Consider the following 25,721-nt stretch of genomic DNA (forward strand, 5'->3'; position numbering starts at 1 on the left):
ATTGAGTTGTTTGTCAGCTGAAGACAGATGGATAAAGATATAATGAGAAGCAAGCGATACTGTGTGCGTTCTCTTTCTTAACCGCTTTAATAGCCGTCTCAATCATTTCGGTCATAATATCCTGTTGAAAAATAAATTGCACTCATCTAAAACTACTTTAAGTATTTCTAGCACTCTTGTGTGCCGTATGTTAAGAACATAAAAATATTTGAAGTGCTAGTTCACCCAAAAATGAAAATCAGCCCATGTCTTACTCACCCTCAAAGCATCATAGGTGTATCTTCTTCTTTCAGACAAGTTATAAAAATTAATATTTAAAGTTACTTTAAATACTTTTTTCATACATGCTTTGAGGGCGAGTAAAACACACTAATTTTGAACTAACCATTTAGGGTGAACTAACCATTTAGAAATATAGTAAATTGACCAGCATCATCAATTAAATAATTTATAATATGCATGCTCAATTCCATAGATTTGTTAAAGTCAGCCACATTTTGTAGTTTTCAAGGAGCTTGCAGAACAGATAATGTTAAAAATGTAACAAAATAAAAGTTATATGAGTTAAAATGTCCATTTATGATATGGAAAGTTACAATTATAATTTTTTTTTTGTTTCACAATTTTTTCTCCCCGAACAAGAAAAGACATGCATTATTGTGCAATATATATATATATATATATATATATATATATATATATATATATATATATATATATATAATATTTTTTGTCAATTTTTGTTAGGAAAAAGTACATTTTTAAGTGTCAATTTTCCATGTCAAAGTTTAAAGTAAAGTAAATTAATTAAAAATATAATTTATTTATATATATTTATATAATATTTATTTTTTTGGGCTGGGCATGCCATCACAGATTGTCATCATCCTCTTTAAAGGGTGTTCATTTTATGTGCTTGCTCTTGGTCTGTCAGTGCTGTGGTACTGCGTTCAGACGCTGGCGTGAAGTTTGTGCAGACACAATGCTTCTCGCTATTTCATTTGTTCTCCTCACCTAAGCAGTGGAAATGAGCTTCCTCTCCAGCCTTTAAGGGCTGAACCTTTATCCGTGAAAACAAACTAGACGGTTTCCGGAGAAATCACACACTTAGTGTTTACGACAGAGATGCAGCTTTCCCACAAGTCTCGCCCGGCGTGTCTAACACAAACAGGAGCATGATAACTGCCACATTATTTCAGGAAGTAAGTTCTAGAGCATGTTCAGCGCAGGTTCGGTTTGTTTATACAATTTCTTTACTAAACCGAGCGGTGAAGCAGCACCATCCGCAATTAATTCATAGCGAATCCACCCTCGGTATTTATACAATGCCATTCATCAACAACCCTCAATAGCAAATCTAAAAAAGATAAATTAAAAGGCTGATTCGCCCAGGCCATCTGATGTCCTTGAACAAATAGAAGCGAAAAAAGCAATATCACAAAGAGAAAATAAAACAAATATGAGAGTGTGTGCGCGCATGTTTTTATAAGACACATGTGCATCTGAAGAGTGAAGGGTGCTAAAAGCCTGCAGGGTACACAATCAATATCACATTTTCTATTGCCACCTTCTGGGCTATTGTAAATGACTTGTGTCAGAAGTAATAACAGGTTGAATCGGGAACCTTAGGTTTGCAATTTCATTCATGAGGCTGGAGGCCACACCCACCTCTCCATCTCCTGCACATTGCCGCTTAATAAAACTACAGCCCAGCACAGTCTTCTCTCTTATAAAGGTGTCCTATAAAAACACAAATGGAGGGGAAAATGGTGGGTACAAGCAATCCCGCATTATCTTTTTTTGTGTGTGTGTGATTTGGCCATATGCCCACTAAGCATGTTATTAGTGTTGGTCTGGGAGATTGAATGCACTGTCTGGCTGATATTGTCATGAAGCACTCGGGGCAATGGTGAGAGTGATGACATGCAGTGGGGGTGCATTAAGGCCCACAGGCTGCCGTACTCAAACACAAGCTCTATGACACCAGAGAGACAGCTATAAAATATCATGCTGCATGTTTATATCGCAGATAATGCATGGACGCGGGAATTACTTTATGTACCGGAAAAAGTGTGTAGGATTTACTTTTTTACTCAACGGTAGAGGATTGGTCGTCGGTTTCATTAATAATTATGAATATAGAAGTCGATGTCAAATTTTGAAGTTGAGAGACTGAAATACTGTTTTAAAGTCAAACCGTATGAGGCCACCAACATGCTTTAAAGGGATAGCTCACCCGAAAATAAGGATCTAAATTTTCTCACCCTCCACTTGTTGCAAAAATATATTTTGAAGAATGATTGAAACTAAGGAGTTGATTGTAGCCATTGATTTCCATTTGGAAGTCAATGCCGTCAATTGTTTGGTTTCTAACAATATTTTCTTTGGTGTTTAGCAGCTGAATGAAATTCACAGGTTTGGAACATTTAAATCAGGCCTGAATTGTAATTTTTCAGTAAATGGAATAAGTTCACAGTACTAATTTTTTTTTATTTAGTTTCTGGTACGCTAGTTTTATTTTATCACTTTTTATACATTTCATGAGGTTTCAGAGTGCGTAAAACATACTTTATTAATATTTTTTTATTTATATTATTATTATTTTTGTTTACATCTTTACATGTAATTTTTACTGTGCTTGGCAGTATATTAAATTGTGTTCACTTTGCACACTTATTCACCTTGGTTTATTTTATCACTCATGGAGGACCTTCTTTCGCCACAAAGAAGCTTTTGTGAAACAGAAAGGTTCTTCAGATGTTAAAGGTTCTTTATGGAACCATTTGGGCACAAAAGGTTCTTTTATGACATTGTAAGGCACCTTTATTTTATGTGTAATTGAATTCCGTAATAGCAAATATCCAATACGATTTAAAGCAGAATCTCAAACTATAACCTCAGCCACAGTCTGTATGTAGCTTTTTTTTAAAGCTTCCATCAATCTGACACTAACTGCAGTTCGCTGTTGAATGTAAGGGAAAATAACACTGTGAAAAAGGCAAAATGGCACAACAAAATGATTATGTCTAGCACTACTGTCTGCAGCAATAATTGTATCATAATGATCAGAGAGGAGACTACAGCTCTTCTGAGGGACCAGACTGCTGGAACAACAAGAGAGAGAGAAAAATCAGAGATCGAGGGAAAAGCGGAAACAATTATAGTGTGTCTCATCATGTAATGATCCACAATAGGAGGCGACTTCTAAGGTCCCACAAATTGACTATTTTAGGAAGCAACATTTTATTTCAGTTCAGTCACAAGGCCACAAATATACAGAACAAGAAGCTCTTCGGCTGTGTTAATTTGGTCAACTAAATTACTGACTGACTACATTTCATGAATAATAATGATGATGAAAGCAAATATAGTTGCACCTTAATATAAGTAAATTTATTAAACAACCCGCTGACTTAATAAATGCGCTAACAATGTTTTAGTAAAAAAAAAACAATTCTATATACTTGGATGCATTTATTTGATCAACAATGCTGTAAAAATAGCAATTTTCTGAAACATTGCAATTTTAATCTACTTTATATATATTTCCCATTGCAATCATTTTGTAAAATTGCAAATTTAAAATGAAATAAAATAATTTGGACTTAAAGTATTAATTTCTTGGAATTTCTGTTAAAGTTCGGTTATAGCTTATTGACTGGCGTTAACTAAAATGATAAGGTATTTCATACATCCCACAGTGGGATTACAGGCTATATGGTCCCAGAATAAAATACCGCTGTCCATCATAAATACAGCCACTGTGATGCAAGAGATGAAGAAAACCAGACAGATCGATAAAGACCAAAGCAGCCTGTGGGCTAGATCCATGTTGGCTCTGTTTGTGTACTGCAACCCTTTGGATGATGACATTATAGAATAAAAATATTTTAGTGCTCAAGGTTTTTCTGCTGTATTGCCGGACTATGTTAAACAAGGACAAGTTGCCAGCAGGCCCTGACCCTCACAGAAACATTCGCTTTAATGTAAGTCAGTCAACTCTGACTCCATCATGGTACCACCACAGCCAGCTAATCAAAAAGGTTAGCTCTTTGCCATAGTGAATGTTATGATTCCTTCCTAGTCTTTAAGCCCAGGACAAGGACATTACCTCCCTGATTTCACTTGTTATCATTCCATTGCGTGAGTAATTACCCAACCAACAGCCATTATTTCAAGCCAACAGCAACAGAGATTCAAAACCAGAAACAAATCCTTAACAAAATGTGAAGATGAATCTCTCTCCGCTGTCTCAAGTCCTGAGGCCTTGACTATGGGTCTGCGCCTCCCCAGCCTGTCTTTTGTTGAGCCTTTGAACAGCTTTGGAGTATCGACAGGGGAGTGTGTGGGAAGCAGCAGAAGCTTGGCTTATCTGGCCCGGAGGGTGTGTGTGACTGCAGTATGAAGAGAGAGAGAGAGACTGGAGTGGGACGCTTGTGTGGGGATTGGAGGCTGAATAAGGTGCCAAAAAGCCCAGGACACCAACTGAGGCTGGATAAGCAGCACCACAAAGAACAGACTTATTAACCAGACGTGAGAATCTTTGACTTCTGGGAGATTTCCTGACAGTTCTTGAAAGAGTTGAGAATCTCTTAAAGTGCACTCAACTTTTTATATCGCAGATCTGACGCATAATTAAACCAAAAGACGAACATTGTGATCTAGGAGTCTACAAAAGATACCGTACATTGTTTGTACAATAAAAAAAATGTGTGCTGTCAAACAATTAACCGCAATTAATCGCATCCAAAATAACAGTTAAATACATACATACTGTAATATAAGTGTGTGTACTGTGTATATTTTTTTATGTATATCTAAACACACACATGTGCAACAAATTTAACGCAATGTTTTGTTTTTGGGTTTGATTAATTGCGATTAATCGTTTGACAGCACTACTGTAGGTACTTCAAGTAAAAACACTGAGCCTTTAAGATCACTGGCAAGGAAACTATATGTTTAGTTAAAGGGGTTACTCCACCCAAACATGCACCCAGCTTTCTATCATGAATCACTTACCCCCATGTTGTTCCAAACCCTTAAAATCTATGTCTGATCTAGAAACACAATTTAGGGTATTTCGTGACTTGTGACTGTACCACTGACTGCAAGGTTTATAACACCGTCAAGGTCCAGAAAAATATGAAAGACATCAGCAGGATAGTTCATCTGCCATCAGTGGTTCAATCTGTATTTTATGAAGCTACGAGAATACTTTTTATATGAAAGAAAACAAAAATAACAACATTTATTCAACAATTCATCTCCTCTGTGTCTCTCCGGCATCAACTTAGCATCATTTTGGAGAATATCCACTGAACATTTTGTGTATTTACACTTGATTTGAATGAAAACAGCAACCTATAAATTGTTAGCAAATTTAACAACTAAAGACTAGAGCTTCTACCAGGAAGTCCCTAACGCTACGTCATTGATTCACGACTATTAAATCAATGCTTGACTCGTGGAACATATAAGCATTGAAGTTTATCTTTTATGCTCGCAGTCTTTCTGATAGAGACTCTTGTCGAGGTCATATAGCAACAAATTTGACCAAGGTTTTAAGGTTCCTGCACATCTTCTAACAAGCAAAGTAGGAACACTTATAAATAACAGTTCATTATTGCATTGATGGTTGCATGAAGGCATGCTTTAACATGTGACATTTCCATTCAACAAAAGGTTCTTTATATTGCAAAAAAGTAAGTAAGGCAGGTAACTCTTGTTTTTTGCACATCGAGGCATGACCTGAAAAGACACCAAAGCCTCGAAAGACCTGCTCCTGGCATCCAGAGTAATGACCCCAGACTCCAAAACCAAGTAAACCACCTTGGGCACCTTCTGTACTGACTACAAGTAGAGATATGATTCAGTGCCACACACATGGATCCTTGAATATCTGGCTCCAGACAAGGTCAACAAGATGTTAATGACCTTCACCAGGAACTCTGTAGTCCTCTGGAGGACAACACTAGAAGACAGCTTAAAGACATCCTCCAAGGCGTTGAATCTATATAACACATACAAATACAATATACTGTGGTTGCAAGACTGAAGCTGCCATATGGCATGCATATATGGATAATGTCAAGCTGTATACAAGCTGTGTACTTACTTCCAGAAAGTCAGATATTAAAGAGACAGTGGAACAGCAGGAACAAGATCAAAGTCATCAACCCATATTTCCTCAAGTCAGCAGACACCCAGCTGCCATATATGCTAACCAAGAGATGTTATGGAAACTCCACAAAGACACGAAAACCCATTATTTATATATATATATGCACTGAAAAAAATTGCAAGACAAGCACAAAGCCCTCAATCACAATTATTAACTACTTTAGCTTTCAATGAGTCAATGAGTAAATAAGCTAAATAAGTATATATTGATGTATGTTGATATACTGATTTTTTTATCCAACAGACTGTCGGCCTGTGTAATATATATTTTAAATGCATTTTATTGTATTATTTTATTGTTTGTATGTATTTAATATTTAACTAATATTTTATTATATTTTACTTTTTTGTTATACTTATATTCTTTTATATTTTAATCTTTCTTATATTTAATCTGTTCTAAATTTTTATTGTATTATTTATTTTATTATTTTCTTTTTATATTTTCATTTATATAATAAGTTTGCAAATTGAGCGATGTGCAATGACATTTTAACTGAATATATCCCAAAACACATTACGTTTACTTTTGAAAAATAAAACATAATATATTTTTATTGAAAGCTTAAAGTAATTTTTACTATTTTATATATATATATATATATATATATATATATATATATATATATATATATATATATATATATAGACACACACACACAAACACTGTCTCATATATTATATTATATAATCTATATATTTAGATTTAAAAGACCATGAAACTAGTCAGACAAATAAATAGATATGGTATGTACAGAATCTTTGCGAATCTTTAGTGAAGCATCCTGTAGAGATAGCAAGAGACTGGTTTACAACATTACTTGTTTGTTGGGAGGGACGCTAACAGATTGAAGTGTATGCTGAAGGGGACTTCTAAAGGATGTCTTCCTGAAGGTGATAAAACAGGCCCTGACCCTCACTATATGAAAGCCCCTTCTGATTTGTGAAGCAGAATACGACGGTAGGAGAGGGTGGGTGGTCTGCCCCTAGCCTGTGCCTTGCTTCAGAACCAGGAAATTTACATGGCTTTAGTGGTCAGTCTCCTGTGCCTGTCATAAATCAAGAGCTGCACTGCAGGATGGAAAGGCTGAAAGGTGTCCACTGCAGGTTGGAGCCAGAGGAAATGGTTTGCTGTGAAAACAGGGCAGAGTTGTTCCTACTGGTTAGGATTTGTTTAGAGGAGCTGCTTAGATTGGCCAGGAAACAATGCCGTCTTTTAGTCATAGTTATCCATTTGGGAAAATGTGTTAGTAAATGGCACGCTATATGAAAATGACATATACAGCACCTGCGCTCGCCTGCACTGAAAAAGCGAACGTAACAATGGGGGTTAGGAGAGGAATATTTAGATAGCTGACAAATTTTCCATACATTTTTCATTTCTGCTTATTCATAAATTCATCCTCCCCACAGGCAACATTAGTTTGTATGCTTCACAAACCCTGTTGGAAGAAAAAGCTTAAAACAACCTAAGCTTATTTGCTAGTGTTAGCAGGTCTATCCAGTTTCCCAACCTAGTTAAACCTAGTTAGCTGGTCTTACAGTTGGTTTTCAGCTAGTTTTTTAGCCTGGCTAAACTGTATTTCAGCAGTGTATTCAGCAGTATTCAGTTTTCGAGTGAAAACTGCTACTGTTTTTTGTGTGCGTGTGTATGTGTGATGCTTTTAAAAATTAATTCTATCAATTATTTGAATTAGTTTTAAATTGTCTTTTTTCTTTTTTTATTAAAGTTTTCAAGTTCCAGTATTTATGTAAAAATATATATATATATATATATATATATATATATATATATATATATATATATATATATATATATATATATATATATATATATATATATATATATATATATATATATATTATATTAATTAATTAGTATAAATATTAAATTATTAATTTAGTTAATTTTTCCCCCTTTCTTTTTCTTAAACATAAAAGTGAGAAATGCTTCAATTGGTGTTTATTAAACTCACTTTCCTGTATTTTCTTGCAGTCATTCAGGTGAGTCTGATTAGGGTTGGACGTATGAAGAGGACAGTGGTCCTCCAGGGATGGGATGTGAGGATGTTTAGTTTTGGAGGCCACTCTCTCAGGCTGGTTTCTCAAGAGCCCCGAAACCTTCAAAAACTAGCAAACCAAATCAACCTGACTAGGCTGATCCTCTAACATCTAAGAGCTTAGGTTGGTTTAAGCTGTCTTCCAGCAGGGGAGCTCACACTTCACTGTCATGTGTCTTATTTTTTCTCTCTCCCCTTTCGCTCCTTGGCCAGTGCCCTGCAATGAAAATTACTTCAGCGGTAATTGAGATCCAGTCTGATTATTCCCATTTGATTGTCTAATGACCACCTGAATGGGATTCTTCATGTAATGTGAGCTCTGTTTGATAGGCCACTGCAGAGACACTGTGTCAGCCGCTACATTCTCATGCGATTAGCATTCTAGACCTCGTCCATTTTCATGCAAAGCCTCTCTACAGTCATCCGATTGCCCTCCAGTTACCCTGCAGATGAGCCCCTGTGTTCTCCTCCTCCTCATGTAAAGATTTCATGTGACTATCTAAATTGCTTCATATCTATAAAGAAAGACGTATGACAATGAGAACACTGTTTTTAGATTTTCAGAAACAAGAGTGATATTGTTCATCAGATATACACTACCATTCAAACATTTAGGGTTAGTAATATGTATTATTAATAATGAATAATTTCTTGCTTTAGAAAAAAAACAAATACTTTTATTGTGCAAAGATGCATTAAATTGCTCAAAGTGACAAAGCTACTATATTTATACTTCTATACGTATTTACTTTTTGTTCACCAAAGAATCCAGTATAAAATGTATTATGGCTAAAACTGTTTTTAATATTAATAAGAAATCTTTTTGTGCTCCAAATCAGCATTTTAGAATGATTTCTGAAGGATCAATGGAACAATGTATAAAATTCAGCTTCACCATGACAGAAATTCAATTTAAATAAATAGAAAAATATATATATTATAATAATTTAAATAAATTAAAATAGAAAAATTACTATTAGTGAAAAATTATTCATTATTTATTTATACAAAAAAAAAAAAAAAAATTTTTATGAATTCTTTAATCAAAAAACCATGACAGTAGTGTATTTTCTGTCAGTGCCTCAGTTCCATGAAAGATTTAGCTTACAGGACTCTGATTCTTCACTATGATATTAGGCTTATCTGCTGTACTCACCCGAAAGCTATTTTATGAACACTGCAATATTTATTGTTTTATCGCTAACCATCCACCGCTAGACCCCGTAATGCGGTTTACTGTGTAACTAATTCAGCATTAGGGTTAGTCAAGTAATCCATTCTTATTATACTACCACAAACAATAAAGAAACCAAGAGCAGGAAGAGGTCACGATCAATGTTCGGTGTGTAAACGACAGCATCAATCGACGACCCACAAAGACACAATATCCAGCCTTTATGAGCACATGCGCCTTCTGACAAAACATGCTTACAAAGACAATACCATCAGTCCATAAAGATAGAAGATATGGGTTTGTCATGTGTTACGACCCTAAACCTCAAGGTTGTGTTCGGTAGCATGCTTAGTCTACCTTTATTGAGAAAATAGTTGTTAAATCGTAAAGCTAAAGCAATACGCAAAGCCAATTGGATTTTAGAAATTGCCTGTTGTAAACTTTTTTGTTAACATTTTCTATGAAATCCGCATTTCTAGTACATTATAAGGGTATTCTTAAGGCATTATAATGAATGAGTAATGTATTATAAATAAATAAATAAAAAAAAACATGATCATAAAAACAATTATAATACGTTGTAATATTTGCGTATTTGTGATTATAACTTTTAAGAGCGATCTGATCTGATCTTATGGCTGTTTTTAAAAATTGTGTTGTTATTCACATAAGTAAAATGGCAAGATACGAGACTTATAATGGATTATAACTATGAGAAATATAATCCATTGTAACTTAAGTGGACGAATGATGTTCATTTAATATTTTTATATGTATTTTAAAGAGAGGCTTCACAGAAATTGTCACTCATTTTTATTAAATGACATGTTGACTCATGACAAATATAATCACTTCAATCCTTAAAACGATTGATTTTAGTTTGCCATAAAGATAAATTTAGCATGAAATTTAGCATTATCTCTGGGCCGAATTATTTATTTATTACTGACCACAGGTTATACGATACGCATGCTATTCAGTTCAAATCGCCCAGTCCCAAATTGGACGTGCCTTTTTTTCTTCCGTCATTACATAAAAGTAATCCAGACGAGTTTCCGACATTAAGGCTGATGAATTTTCGGTCTGAAACCACAGCTCAAGGCGACCTGTCACTCAGCTCCATCGGCTCTGGTTCACCACTGATGAATGAGAGCCGTAGCGCTATAGACTAACACGACCGTCTTCTAAATGCTCAGGAAATCTCTATCTATATTGAGCTACTGCAAATTGAAGCATTATTCTGTGTGAAAACCGCAGAGAAGGTGTAATCCAGCTGCTTTCAAACTAAATAAGACTCAGTTCACATAAACCGCAATTCTTCCATTACCACCCCACTTCTCAAAAACATCGGCTCAGAAAAGAAGGAAAGCTAGCCGCCGGGGTTGGGACTGGCAAACTGGACGTTTAAGCCCAAGGAAGCATGTGCCCGCAGTCTGGTATTGCCTTTCAGTGTCATTAACTTCTGCAGGGCACAGCAGGTTTCTGTCGCCACTGACCAGATTGCTTTAAATGCCGAGCAATTACATGGTTGAGGCCTGAGCTTAAAGAATGAGGGAAGTATAGTTTCTGTACTAAGCGCCATTGTAATAGGATTATTAGGGAGAGAAAGTAAGAAATGATTTTACTGCACCGCAGACCACAGACTGCACCTAACGACCTCTACACTTAATTAACGCATTAGCCTGTCTAATTAAGATATGTTGAGAACTATATTTTACAACTCTCCAATGTAAGAACTTCCCATTATACATCTTCATTGTTCCTCCTCACGCTTTGACTACAAAACCTTTCTCACTTAAGCTCCCTCTTTTTTGTATCATTTCTGTAATGCAACAGACATGTAAGTGTTATTATATTTTTAACATGGAAATCGTATTAGTAAGCAATCCATCAAAAGTATACAGTTAAGATATTTGCATGAACGCAGTTAGCATTTTGTAATTCAATTCATATATATATATATATATATATATATATATATATATATATATATATATATATATATATATATATTTGTATATATGTTATATATATATATGATATAATATATGCATATAGTTTTACATATATATTATGTATTTGATTTATATATATATATATATATATATATATATATATATATATATATATATATATATATATATATATACATAAATCAAATACAAATCAAAAACAGCTTGCATACATTGTTACTTCTAAAGTAAAACAGACATGTTATTTATAAGGAATAGAAGCAGCAAAAAATAGAAACCCGTATCCCACAAAAGTGTTTTACAATTTGAAAACAACAAGTACATTAATCTTATTGTTTTGATGTAATTACATAGTAGTTATGACCGCCAAATATAAAGTGGGACCTTTTTTAATACTTTAAAACATTTCTTACTGTTAAATTACAGAAGCTGGTATAATATCATACACTTTCGAGGATAAAACACAGATTGACTTGTAACGTTCGCCCATTGTGTGTCCATGATAACTGTCTTGACACGGTGTAAATAATCGAGTTTAAATGAAAAAAGTTATTTTTTTCAATAAGTTATTGATTTCAATAACCACTGCATAGCGTGAATCCTCCATCTTTCTTTGTGCTAACCCATACCTTGCCCACTTCGAAAGCACGCAGAGCATTAAAGACAGTCAAGCAAGCACTTTGCGTTGATAATATACGTTAGCAGCATAATGCGTGTTTGAAAATCAATGAGCGGCTCCTTTTGATCACAGTTGCGGCCCCCGTCTCGCAGCACGCCGTAAATAGCTGCTGCGCTAAGCAGACGGCTAGCGGGGTGAGGGAGGTGAAGCCTGTAAACAAACAATGACATGGCACACAGTGCACAGACTGGCACGCTTCAGGAACACAGAAAACACTGCCGCCAGCAGTCATGCAGTTACATTTTTTATGACCTAGTTGTGTATGTGACTGACACCAAGTGTGTAATTTACAAAAGCACATCTCCATTTGGACATTCCAGTTGTGACGGGCCCATCTAGCGAGGTTTCACTGTCTACCGTCTCGCTATCTATCCGGCAGAGTTATCATCAGTACCTCCTCGAAATAGACAAGGCCTACAGGGTTACAGTGCGTGTTGGAAGTGCAACCGAAGAAGGGAAAAACATGTCCCCCTAATGTCTTCAAGGTCTCTTTAACAAGCAGTCACCACAAATGACAGACAGCTGCACTCTGCATTTCTGCCTGTGTGTTGTTTGTTCCCTCTGCGGCAACCTGTCTGCTGTCAGAGCGGCCAGACGTCGTGTTATTTTCGTATGGTCTATGAAGCTTGTTCTGCTTTCGAAACTCTGGGGAACCAATGAAATCACCTCGCTTGTCCAATTCAGAGACGCGCTAGAACCTACGACCCCGCACTCCCGTAATTCTCCTGTTTGTTTTGTCGAGAAACTGAAGCTGAAAGCGAAATGTATATTTAATGACTATTACGTATATCCATAATGGATATAGATCTGGCTGGGCTGCATATGAATTGTTTATTGTGCAGCGATTAATTATTAAGAGTGACAAGTTCTCAAAATTGGCTTTAAAATGTTATGCTTTGTTGGGACTGAAGCGAGTGGGGCGTGCGAGGCGTCTGCAGTCGATAATGTTTAATTATTGGTCTCTCAGAAAACAACATGCTAACAAAAGTGAAAACTGCTTTGTAGCTAGCATCGCAAAGTGATTTGCATTATATAAAACAGTGCAAATCCCAACCAATTAGATTATGTAGACCAGTGACTAAAAATATACATTTTTTGATTTACCGCCAAAGTGAAAAAACAACCTAACTGTTTTTTTTTTTGGTTCCACTTTATTTTACAGTATGTGAACTTACACATGCTTACAGTGCATTTAGTAAACATACCTAAGAAAGTATTGGTAATATAAGGTAACTACACAGGGTATGGTTAGGTTTGGGGAAAATTCAGGGTTAATACCTAGTTATAAACTAGTAATTGCTATTAATATAATAAGTACATATACGTACATGAGTAACAGGACTGTAAAAAAAAAAAAGCTACCGTTTTTTTCACTACAAAGTACATAGTGCTTATTTTTAATGTAAGAATATAAAGCGACCTAAAATGAAAGTAGTAATGTTTTTGATTTAATAAAAATGATCACATACTTGTTTGCGAATGAGACTAAACTGGTGCTGAACATTTTTAGATTCACTAAAAACAACCTGTTTTTAAGAAAGCTGTTTGCAAAACTGTGACTAAAAATGCCCAACAGAATCAAGTAAAATCTGATGACACCGAGAGCTTGTGAATCAGAATCAAATCCGGGTATTATGTTCTGTACTATTTGAACACCATTCTTCTCTCACACACTTGTTTGATACACTTTCCCTTAAACACCCATTAGTTGGAGCTCTGTCTATTCAACCTAGACTTCTTTCAAAATTCACAGCAAGATGGACAAAACGGCAAGGAATGATTGCAGACATTCAATATAACTCTTTGAAGACCAGTGAACTGATTTTCGGTTCATATTTCACAGTTTAACACCACTAAAAACACCTGCTAGTTCCAATTAAAGGGCAAAACAGCTTACGAAAAACTAGAGCACTACGAATTTCAGGGGTCTGTCAGTAGGCTGTGTAATTGCTAACTCATTTCATCACTTGTTTTTCCTATTCTGGCATGCAACTGCCAATCTCTTTGGCACTTCACGACTCTTTTACCCAACTTACAGATGCAAAAACTCCAGCTGTTAAGCCTTGGGCGTGAATAAATGCACATTTCATGCCCGTTTTCTCTTTATTTTTAAGGTATACTCAATATTAGCACCTGATAGAATGTCAGTTGGAAGTAAAAATTCACCATCTCTGAACCCAATAGCACAGCATTCATCAAAATAAACCTCTTCGAGTGACCTAAGCTTCCTGTGAGGAGCCTAAGGGGGGTTTGATGTGCTAATTATTTACTCAAGCAGTAGGGACTTTCAAATTAGACCCCATGCTGATGCAAACTATGAAGAGTAGCCCTAATGGGGTAACCCGGGTAACATCTGAATTGAAAGAGAAAGCAGGGGACATTGGGGATTACAATGGTCATTGGGCAGAGTGCATTGGAAAAAGCTTCTATAGCGAGCAAGAATGGGAGGGGCCAGTCGAGGCCTCAGAACAGTATTAAATTACAGATGCATATGAATGGACAAGCAGTTGCTGCTGGCTTGGTCAAAATTGTATACCCTTAAGCTATTGTTCTTTACTGCTTGTGTTGGGCCTGACAGGGAGGCTGTGGGCGGAGGGGGGCACCCGGAAAGTTTTCAACCGTTATCACTTGTATGAGAGAATAGGGAACTTGTTCATATTCATTCCTGAGGGGCAAGTTCTGTACCACTTACAGGGAGCAATTTTCTTAAAGATTTCTGCATTTAAAAAGAGCCAAAGACAATGAAAGCACTTTGAATTATATAAAAAAATAAAACACACACACACACACACACACACAAACGTATAGAGGGGTCTGTGCTGAACGGGCTCCTCTTGTGTCTCTGCAAAGAGAGGGGAAAGAAAAAAAAAAAAGAGAAGAGAGAAAAAAATGGGGAAAATTACATACCTAAATCCATGTATCTGGGCAGCCATCCAAACAGACTTTTCCGAGCAGATAGAAAAAACATACTAGGGAGCAGCGAGCAGTAAAACTCTAATATTGCTCTCAGTATGATCACAGAAGGTAGATTACCTTTGGATTTGGGATACATTCGAAGTTTTTCTCTCGCACTATAGCGACAGATTGGGTAAAATATAACTTACTTAACATAAATAAACTAGGTAGACTTTTCTAGCTCTAAAAAGTTAAGTAAACCGCCGAATTTGTGTTACTACATAACTCTGAGTTAGATTAAAACATGGCATTAATCTCTAGATCCAGCTTAGTATATTCCAACGCACTGGAATAACTTTAGATTAATGATGAAACGGCCATGATTACGTGGTATGATTAAAACAGAGTACTGCGCCATTGTGTAATACGGTTTAAAATAGCCTTGGCCCGAAAGTGCACCAATTTAAATGCTATTTTGAACTTAGGGAGTATATGCTGTCAATGGAAGAAGCAACTGACCCACCATAGGCATGCTGTATTATCTCTGAGCCTGACGGTGCAAATCCAGCTTAGCTCATGTTTACATTTTGAAAATGTTCCCTGATGTGGTGAGGTGCTGGGCCAAAGCGAGGGTCTCTAGGGACACGCCACAAATCTCAGCAGAGCAGCAGGGGTCAGGGCTCTTTCTAAAGGCCTGTCGAAGAGCCAGCACATGCAAACCCATTAACACGCGGAATTTATTCAATGCTAAAGGACAAAAAGATAAAAGATGTTGCTTTGTGCAAGCGATGGTCAGCGAGTTGAAAGCATGAAATGCACCTATGCGTTTAATTAATATGCTAATTAACAATAAGTTAACATATACTTCATATTACATGAATGTATATATATATATATATATATATATATATATATATATATATATATATATATATATATATATATATATATATATATATGTGTGTGTGTGTGTGTGTGTGTGTGTGTGTACTGTGTATATTTATAATGTATATATAAAGTAAAACTCATATAGTATATATTTTGAAAGTGTGCGTGTGCGTGTATTACTTTGGTTAGAATACATACATAAACACACACACACACACACACACACAAACATAGAGAATGGAATTTGATTTCAATAAAATGAAGAGCACTGAACATTACCTCTGTGAACAAAACGAAGGTTTGTATGTTTTTTATTTATTTATTTACTCTTGTTTAAGGTGATTTTAAAATACAAAATATAAATAAAAGACTTAATGAAAAGGAAAATAGGGAGAATTTATTCTAATTGCATTTGAATTAGTATTGCATTTCTGTAACCCGTACTATTTACTGTATCTGTGTCAATGCAATGAACAAATGTAAAACTGCTGTATTAAATTATACATTATCATATAAATTACACGAAATCAAATTTCCAAAGTTACAAGTTGTAAAATATAACGCAAGTAAAATAAAAAATAAAACCTAAGTAGGCCTATGTAGTCTACCGCACTACGTTCTGACACTTTGCACAACAAAGGAGGTAAATCTTGTGACGCTCAGTAGTCTGGTGACTGACACGCAATGCGAAGAATGGACAGCAAGTGACAGGAACATAACAGGTCATCCTTTCCTTTGCACGAGAAGAATGTCACCACAATCACCGAAATGCATTTCCTATTACCCGTTCAATAGCGAATCTTTTTTCTTGTACTTTGAGTTCCGAGGAGGAGTGATATATCTGATAGCAATAAACATCAGTGAGCAATTCTCTTGCCAAGCACAGAAGCACATCTGACAAAGCAGAGGATATTAAGAACGCAGCGCTCACGCGGTGACTCCACACTACACTGGAGAGAGAAAAACAGCTTTGTTGTCATGGTCCAATTTATTATTATTGTCTGAGGTAGCTGAAGCAGAATGACATAGATGTGCGGCCCAAAGCTTCAAATCATCTCGGAGGAAGACTTGCTAAGATTTTGAGCAACACATCCAATCTAAAAAACGTTCTTTAACCATCAAGCTTCCTTGCCAGGAGCCTTTATGTAGATGTCACATGTGGCATTTGGCCATGACATCCAGATTTTATGAATGATTTAAGAGCTTAAAGCGTTGGAAATTACTTTCTTTTGTCACCGGTTTCCAACTGCTGGACTTGATAGATGTTATCCTACTCAGTGTCTTCCAAGCATTTCAAATTTCCATTTATTTAAAGAGGAAATGGAGGGAAATTTTAACGGGTCACTAATTTCATTTCACTGCGTTCCGGTGGCATTAGGCCGGACCAGATATTTCAGAGGAGCACAAAATCAATGTGCACATTCTGTGGGGAATCGCTCCCTGAATCCATTAGTAACTTTGACCAAGAGGTCAGGTAAAGTAATAGCCAGATAAATGTTTTATTACTGATGCCCTGACTGACTTAATGGCCAAACTAAATACATACAGTACATCCATGCATGTCAAACACTTACGATTATATCGGGATGATGTAATGCATTTATCTTCGCTCTCCACGGCTCTTCGTTGCCTAAGCTGCTTCTTGCTCATTTAGATCATTGCTATGAGATAGAAACTCAGAATTGTGGCATAAACACAATCCCGAGGGAATTGCTAGATTTTAAGTCACAGCTCAGAAAAGAAAAGTCTAAAATGGAAGATATGCACTCACAGCTGTGAGGAAGGACAAGTCAAAACTGTGAGACGAACAGCCATAATGAATAAAACTAAGTGGGATTGTAAAAAATGTAAGTAATAATAATGCTATTTTCAAGATATAAATAAGAACATTGATAATCCCGAGTTTATATATTGCTATTCAGACTGAAGTTTGCATTGTAAGATATAAGGACACGATTAACTATTCTATGGCAGAAATACACAAGCAGCCATATTTCCAAAATCTGCATATTAAAATGTTAGTGGATTCCATGCTGGTAAATGCATTTTTAAGTGCATTTGCATGCTTCAGAAACTAAAAGCACATTAATGCTGCAGCAATCATCTTTTAAAATGCATATTGATTTGAAATGTCTAAGGACAGATATTTAAGAGTGACTGCGTATTCTCGCTTATAAACCATTTTTCTAAGCTGCTCGATTGGTCACTAGTACAAAAAAAAAACAAAAAAGAGGGCAGTGTGATTCGGAGGGCTTCGTGGGAGGAGGTGGGCTCTCCGGCAGTGATTAGTGGCAGCTGTGGAGCATTCATGCTGCGTCTCTCCTCTTCACTCCAACAGACCACAAAATCCCACCAATCACGGGACCCCGCTTTCAAACAGCGCAAAATTTGATTTCTTAAAGGGGCCGTTGCTTCGAACGGGAGAAGGGAAGCATTGTTTTGATTTAAACTGGGAGGTTTTCACTGGTTCCTGCCAGGAAAGACGTATTTTTTTCAAAGCTTAAACACATTATGTAAAGCTTTTTGACCTATTTTTAAGGATAGCCCACTCATATACAATACAAACAATGACATCACCGTTTCGTTTAACAAACTGAGAGGAGATTTTATGGTGGTAAGTATTTGTTTATTAAAAGATGAGTCAAAGAGAGGTTCACATTTGGAATGTGAGGCTAGACTGCCTTGTACTTCACCATTTTTCCCTGGCAAAGAGTCCATCATATTCCAAACCTTGTATCAAAACAGACTTCATGTAAGACCCACATAAAAATAAACAAAATATGTTTAAGTGCAAGAAACAAAAATACAGGTTCATGGTTGTCGTTGTTGTTCTTAATAAAAAAGACGGCAGTCTTAAGTTCAAAATAAAATGTTTCATCATATGAAACGAGAATATGGAATGTACCTTTTTTTTTTTTTTTTTTTTTTGCTTTCTTGGTATTTCTTCAGCCAGACCACCGACATTCATTATTTGCCCATTATGGCACATTTTCAAAAAAGAGTCAGTTTCGAATTGGTTGCAGGACGTGAACTGTCCTGTTTTTTGTGGGTCAGTTTAAAAGAGAAATGGTGGGGTTTTTCTCCACAGAAAAGCAACACTGCGTGACCATATTCAGTTACGATCAGTTCCAGCTGATTTCTTTATTCATCAATGACTTCATCATCGTGACAAATAATGATGTCGACAGAGCAAAAGTCTGCCTGTCCATCATTTTGCTACAAAAATGCAAAAAAAAAAAAAAAAAAAAAAAAAAAAAAAAAAAAAAAAAAAAAAAAAAAAAAAAAATGTAGATGGTCTGCATTTACAAGTAAATATATTGCACAAAAAAATGAAGGGGAAACAGTATGTGCCATTAGAAAGAAAAAAAAATCCAGTCTCACACCTGCGATTTGGGACCCATCCACATATCACGAGTATGATATACATAAACTCCTAACTTTACTATTTTACAGTACATATACAATCTTGAAACTAATACCAGCACTGAGGTATGCATCTCCCCCCTCCCCAATGCCATATGTTCTACAAATACTCAACAAATTTGATCTACAGCTGTACAAAACCTAGCTTAAAATCACAAGGCATTTTGATGCAAGTTTTAATTTAAACTTAATCCTTAAACCAGGACTCCCTTGCATGCTTAAAACAAATGATAAAGGGAAGAAGTGCCTGAAACTCACTGAGTGCCCAGTAAGAACATTCCCTTTTTAACTGTACAAAAATATGCCTGAAAATAGTTTGCTTTCTTTTAAAAAGATGAGGTCTGTTATGTATCAAAATGCTTCCTCTAACACCTGCAACTCTAAGGAGGTTTAGGCTGCTTAAGTTTCAAACCAGTAGGTAAACAGAATCAGTTTCAAAAAGAAAAGAAAAAAAAAGAGAGAGAAAAAAAAAAGAAGTTCCGGCATTTAGAAATGACTAAACAACGTTTGAAAGAAACGTCCTGAACAGTAATAGTTCACAGATTTGCTTTGAGTCAGTCCACAGTCTTTACATTTTCAGCTCCCTGCAGTTAGAAAGAGGGTATAAGATGCATAGAAGTTCTCAGATTTTCCCTTTGTGGTCCGCTTTAGTTGAACAGTAATTGTAGACCTACAGAAAAATCCATAAAACCCTGTCATGCTGCCAGAAAAAAAAAGGTCTGCAGACTTTTTTCTTTTTTTGCTACAGTACCAGCTTCATGAGCATCTAATTCCCCAAACCTCTCCCCTCCTGTGGCAAACCATTTTAACATTTATTCCTTCAAACTAACTAGTATCTATTTTTTGCTACTATGTTTTTTCTCTCTATTACTAGCAAATAATACAACAGTATTATATGGAATTTCACAACAGTTTTGTTAAATACTGATACTTATTCCTTGCATACTAATATTTATTCCTTTGATATTTTTGACATATTCCAATTGTTGCTGTATTCTTTAGGTATATATATATATATATATATATATATATATATATATATATATATATATATATATATATATATATATATATATGTTTTTTTATTAACTAAAAAGTTGTTACTTTTGCATTATTAAAATAATAATTGCAATATTAAGACCCTACTCTGACTAGTCTGGCAAGTAAACTAGTGTAACAAGTAGGCTACTGGAATAGTGAGTAGTAGCACTGTAATACTATAAACTAAATAGTATAGTATAGTCACCTTTGGAATACTTACTTGTAATGAAAAAAAAAATACTAGACACAAGCACAGACACTACGTCGTTGGAAGAAATAAATGTTAAAACGGCTTGCCATACTTGCCTCCTTCGCAAAGCCCCTATATGTGGACCACCAGAAGAAGGCAGAGGAAAGAAATACGTACAGAACAGAGCATTATACCTCTCCCGTATGTTATTACTCGTCTTATTTAGTATGTAAAAACCAGGTCAGAAAAGTTCGCTTCGAGCCAGTCCCCAGCTATCATTTCGCTGAGCTCAGGCGTGCAATAGTCTGGAAATTCAAAGTGGGAGCCCAGGCTGCCCTCGCTAAAAGACTCCAACTCCTTATCCACCAGAGAGAGGGAGAGATTCCCTGGGTTTTGGTTGCCCAGTTCCGAGCTTTGCGCGGAGGAGGCGAAGTTCAAACTGAAGTCAAAAAGCAAATCGTCCGCGTCTTCGCTCGAGCTGGAAGAAGTGGAAACCGACCTAGAGGATGCTGGTGAGACGGATGCGGGATACATTGTGCTCTGCTTGGTGATGTTTTTGAAATTGTAGAAGAGTCTGTTGTTCCGGACCTCCTCGTACATGCTGGCGCCCTCGGACTCTGTAGACGAGCTCAAAGTTGGGCTGGCGGGAACTTTTGCTACATTGTAGGCTCGGACCGGATCCTCTTCCTCCTCCTTCACTCGGACTCGAGAGGAGTCCTCCTCGGAGTCGTCGTCGTCGTCTTCGTCCGTGAATTCACTTTTAATGACAGTCTTTGAAACTTTCGTGCTCTTAAACGCGTACTCGTCTCCGTAGCCGTGAGACGACTTGCTTCCCGCCTTGTTCGCTTTCAGTTTGGGACATTTCTTGGAGCTCTTGGACATTTTGTTGCAGGACTTCTCTGGAGACGGGGCTGAGGGTTTGGAGGAACTGTCCAGCTTTGGTTTCTTCTTGGGTCTGTATTTGTAGTCGGGGTAATCAGCCATGTGTTTCAACCGGAGCCTTTCGGCTTCCCTGATGAAAGGTATCTTTTCGCTGTCCTTCAGCATTTTCCAGCGCTTCCCCAAGCGTTTGGAGATCTCGGCGTTGTGCATGTCTGGAGACTGTTCCATGATCTTTCTCCGCTCGATTTTAGACCACACCATAAACGCGTTCATCGGTCGCTTTATGTGTCCGGTCGCTGTCTTGCACCAGTCTGGGTTTATCGAAACCATGAATTCGCTTTCGTCGGAGTCGGTGGCTTCTCTAGACATGCTGTCCGTTTCGCTGTTGTCCGTTTGCTGCACCATGGTGCCGTCGCCGTGTGTTGTCAGTCCAAAATATCACCCGCGTGCGTCTGCTCTCTGCGCCTCAGAGGTTCACCCACTCTTTCCAGAGTTACAAGCCGCCTTCTTAACTACTTCTTGGCTTTTTCATGTACATGACATCATGGGTAGCGCTCCAATCACATCCTCTCCGCTCCGCCCTACAGACTCCATGCGGCGCGTTTTAACCCTTAACGCGCTCCCGTCTGGACCCACGCTGCGCGAGACGCGCGCGTCACCGGATAAACCGAACAAGAACGCGAGTGTCAACACGTTAAAAAAAAAGCGAAACCAAACAAACCACTCGCACCAAACGTTTCGGAATCCTGCACGACGGGCGCGAGTCGCACTTTGTGAAAACGTTTGCGTGCGGAAGCTGTTTTCTGTCGCTCCACGCTCTCTCTTAATAAAATACTGAAGGTGGCGCTTGGACACTGTTCCTGTGTTCGTGCACGGGTGATTCTTCAATTAAGGGAAATGCTCTGTCTTCTGGGATGGTTTTATAGGAAGAAAAGCTTTTTAAATAAAACAGCCGTTCTAGGATAGATTGTAACAACTGTTTTGTGCATTTAATTAGCTGAAGGAAAAAAAACAGTGTTGAAATCTTAAATTACCATATACCCAGATATTTCTGTAACCTCCTCAATTTATATCATTTTTGAACTGTTAAAATATTTTTTTTTTTGTATGCCACTGTCATTTGCATGACAGGTTTATGGTGCATTAAAGAAATAAGAAGCCAGTTCCACATTCCACATTATATCAATTATCCGAACTAACACACACCAAAAAACCCACCTGAAGTTTGATCAAAGCAAACATCGATTACGCAAGGGCATGTAATATATATATAAAACATGCATCTTTTAACATCACAATTTATTGTATACAAGTGTTTTTTTACAGCAATATTAATCACAATTTGCATTTATTTATCATAATATTTTTTTTTTGCCAACGTTAAAAAAAGGCAATAGAGCTATGCATTTCGTAAATGGCCGTCTAAAGCGGCTCATTTCTGCCTGGGAATAAATTAATTTTGAGTTTTCCAAAAGTAAACGCGAGTTCTCCGTGTGCTTCACTCAGAGCCAGCAGATCCCTTTCTCTGCCCACTGTGGTTAGCACTCAGTACTGTTACTTGAAACTATGCATCTGCCAAGGCTTCCTGTTTTCCGTCCCCTAGAGGGCAATCACTAGCCCTTCAGAGACCTTACATCACCCTCACCTCTGATGATGGAAGAAACTGCCCTGAGCGGAGGACATGTGACTAGTTTTGCCTAAAAAGGTAAGGCTCGAGCACGTATGACAAGCTTACAGAAGCAATCTGCTCTCAGAGTGACCACAGACCTGCCCCCCACTCTCTCACATTTCTCCAATCCCCCTCAAAATCTCAAGGTCATCCATTTATTAAAAAAAAAAAAAAAACATGATAACATACAAAAAAAAACCGAAGCCGAGACATCCACCACTGCCGTTGGGTTAGAGAAGAGATGTTGAATGAACAGGTACCTATGGTTTCCGTCCGCTCTCCTGCTTTGGTTACGTCATCGTTCTCGTGATAGGCTCGCAAACAGAGGTGAATCAAAGCTGCCTAATGATGTGCCGCTCATTAGCATGGCTCGTTAAGGGCTGTGAATGAGGTGAGGGTGTCAGCCACTGCAGAGGTGTGAGTCATCCTGGAAAAGGGAGGGTCTCTGTGCGGGGAAATCTGAGACATCCTCTCTTTCACTAGACTGCTGTGCACAACACACACACACACACACACACACTTGTTTTTTCTATCACGGCAGTCGACTTTCTATCGATTACCTTTTTTTTAATACTGACCCGATGATGTTTTCGCAACCTAAACTTGACCCTCACAGAAACCTTTTTGCACGTTTACATTCGCATTATGATATCGTCTGCATGTTTATTAGACAGTGTTCTGTGTGGGGACTTTTGCCTGATGGGTCTTTACATGTTTTACTGTCCTTGCGGGACATTTGGTTCACACAAAAGCAAACAAAACCTCGCAGACCCACACATACACGTGCATGCTCTCTCTCACACACACACACACACACACACACACACACTCACACACAAGTACAGGGAATATGTAAGTCAACAAGATAAGCATTTTGGTGTTGCTGTCCACATGTGCATCCAATCATGTATTTTGCAACCCACACAGATTTTCCAAAAGAAATATATCTAGACTTAAAATATTGTGTTGAATAGAAGCGTTATTATTATGACTGGCTGTACGTCAGACTGCTTCGCTTAACAAGGCAGATTCAAAAGATCTATATTTTAAATAGCAGCAAATACTCAGTATGGGTTTGGCGAACACGGGGATAAAAAAGTATGCCACGCGTACAATGAAACATACAGCTGTATTTGTGGGCATATATTTCTGCTGGAGGTCCAGGACATTTTGTTTAGACACACGGCATCATCGATTCGATCAAATACAAACAGATTAAAAAAATCAATAAGTAACTCACTCTGTTCGAAATCTTATAATGGGCCTTGTTTGGATCCAGCCGTGCAATAATCCAAACACAAAACTCAAAAACAACCAACCCGGCCTAGTAAAAATATCTATCTCTTTGCGCAACACTGTTTTTATGTAACTTACTGCACGTTTTGCCACAGTTTTAAAGAGAAATGTCTACCGAGTGGAGCTAAAAACACAGGTACAATATGTGAACCCAGCTGTTTTTATTATGCTGATATAGGTATGTATTGCTTCGTTTCAGTGGAATGTCGCTAAAAGTTAATGCTCTATCGCATTGGAAATATGCCCTGCACCGAATCCGACCCTAAACCTACCCGACAGTGTTAACCGATGCAAAACTGATATAAAAAAAAAGAGCATTTGCTTGTTTTGTCGAACCGTAGCCCCTGGCCTCTCAAGCACAAGAACAAACCTAAAGTCTATGAAAACCCATGGATACAAAGCTGGATACGAAGCTGGATACGAAGCTGGATACGAAGCTGGATACGAAGCTGGATACGAAGCTGGATACGAAGCTGGATACGCGCGATGCTGACAGTTTTCAAATCTCCCATCATATTAATAGTGTTTTTAAGCCATGACACGATTTTCTCCGAGCAACTGCGAAAATCTATCGCTCATTTATGCAAACGAATTCTTTTAAAACAGCCGTAACTGAACTGACTACATCGATCTTAAACAAAATAAACAGAATAAATGAAATAAATATATCTGCTTCATAAAATATTCCCTCAGTTATCTAAACTCTTTGAAACAGCTGTTTCTGTGCGAAAGCAGCGAAGCGTAGATCAATACGGAGTCAGGGTAAGGGTTATCTGATGCTGCAGATGCATGGATCCATCTCCTCTGCATAGCCTCTAGACAGGTGGGCCTCCTCTCACCGCTATCTGATGAGTTAACAATGGCTAGGAAAAGGCCTTGTTATAGGGGCCTATAGAGACGCAAATAAAGTTCTCACTTACATAACACATTCCTGAATATTCCTTCTTGCTTTCACGAAGCGCTCCTTGTCTCTCGAAAGGGTATTTTTATGCAAATAGCGAGATCACCCGATAGCCATCATATGTAGCGCGAGGATGGTACAGGTATTTGCATCCCATCCGACAAAGGGAACACAACTGGACGGCGTTTCGTTAATTTTATCTCACGAGTTTTACATTCATGCATGTTCCGTACTTTGATAAGCCGAACCCGTGCAGAATAAACAATCGTCGATTTAAATGTGGACAAATTGTATACAAAACATATAATCGTTCTAACAGTCACCATCTGCCAGATGAAAATACACTTTTAATGTTCCGACGCACTCATGTGAGAAAAGAAACTACTAGGACAGTAATGAGTTTCACAGGGGACGCAATTTAATCTGCACATCGGTGTAATCGTAGCCGAAAACCTGACTTTTTAAAG

General features: G+C 37.3%; 1 protein-coding gene and 1 long non-coding RNA gene across 2 annotated transcripts in view; both read right to left on the reverse strand.

Annotated features, from left to right (window-relative positions):
* The window catches only part of LOC122361512, a 118,744-nt gene that overhangs the window by 27,288 nt on the left and 65,735 nt on the right, over positions 1 to 25,721 (reverse strand). The window lies entirely within an intron of this gene.
* Positions 20,360 to 22,251, reverse strand: sox11a (SRY-box transcription factor 11a). Its single transcript, XM_043262299.1, has one exon. The coding sequence runs from the start codon at positions 21,791 to 21,793 to the stop codon at positions 20,729 to 20,731; it is 1,065 nt and encodes a 354-aa protein (XP_043118234.1). The 5' UTR covers positions 21,794 to 22,251; the 3' UTR covers positions 20,360 to 20,728.

Source organism: Puntigrus tetrazona, chromosome 17, assembly GCF_018831695.1.
Source record: "Puntigrus tetrazona isolate hp1 chromosome 17, ASM1883169v1, whole genome shotgun sequence".
Classification (NCBI taxonomy): domain Eukaryota; kingdom Metazoa; phylum Chordata; class Actinopteri; order Cypriniformes; family Cyprinidae; genus Puntigrus; species Puntigrus tetrazona.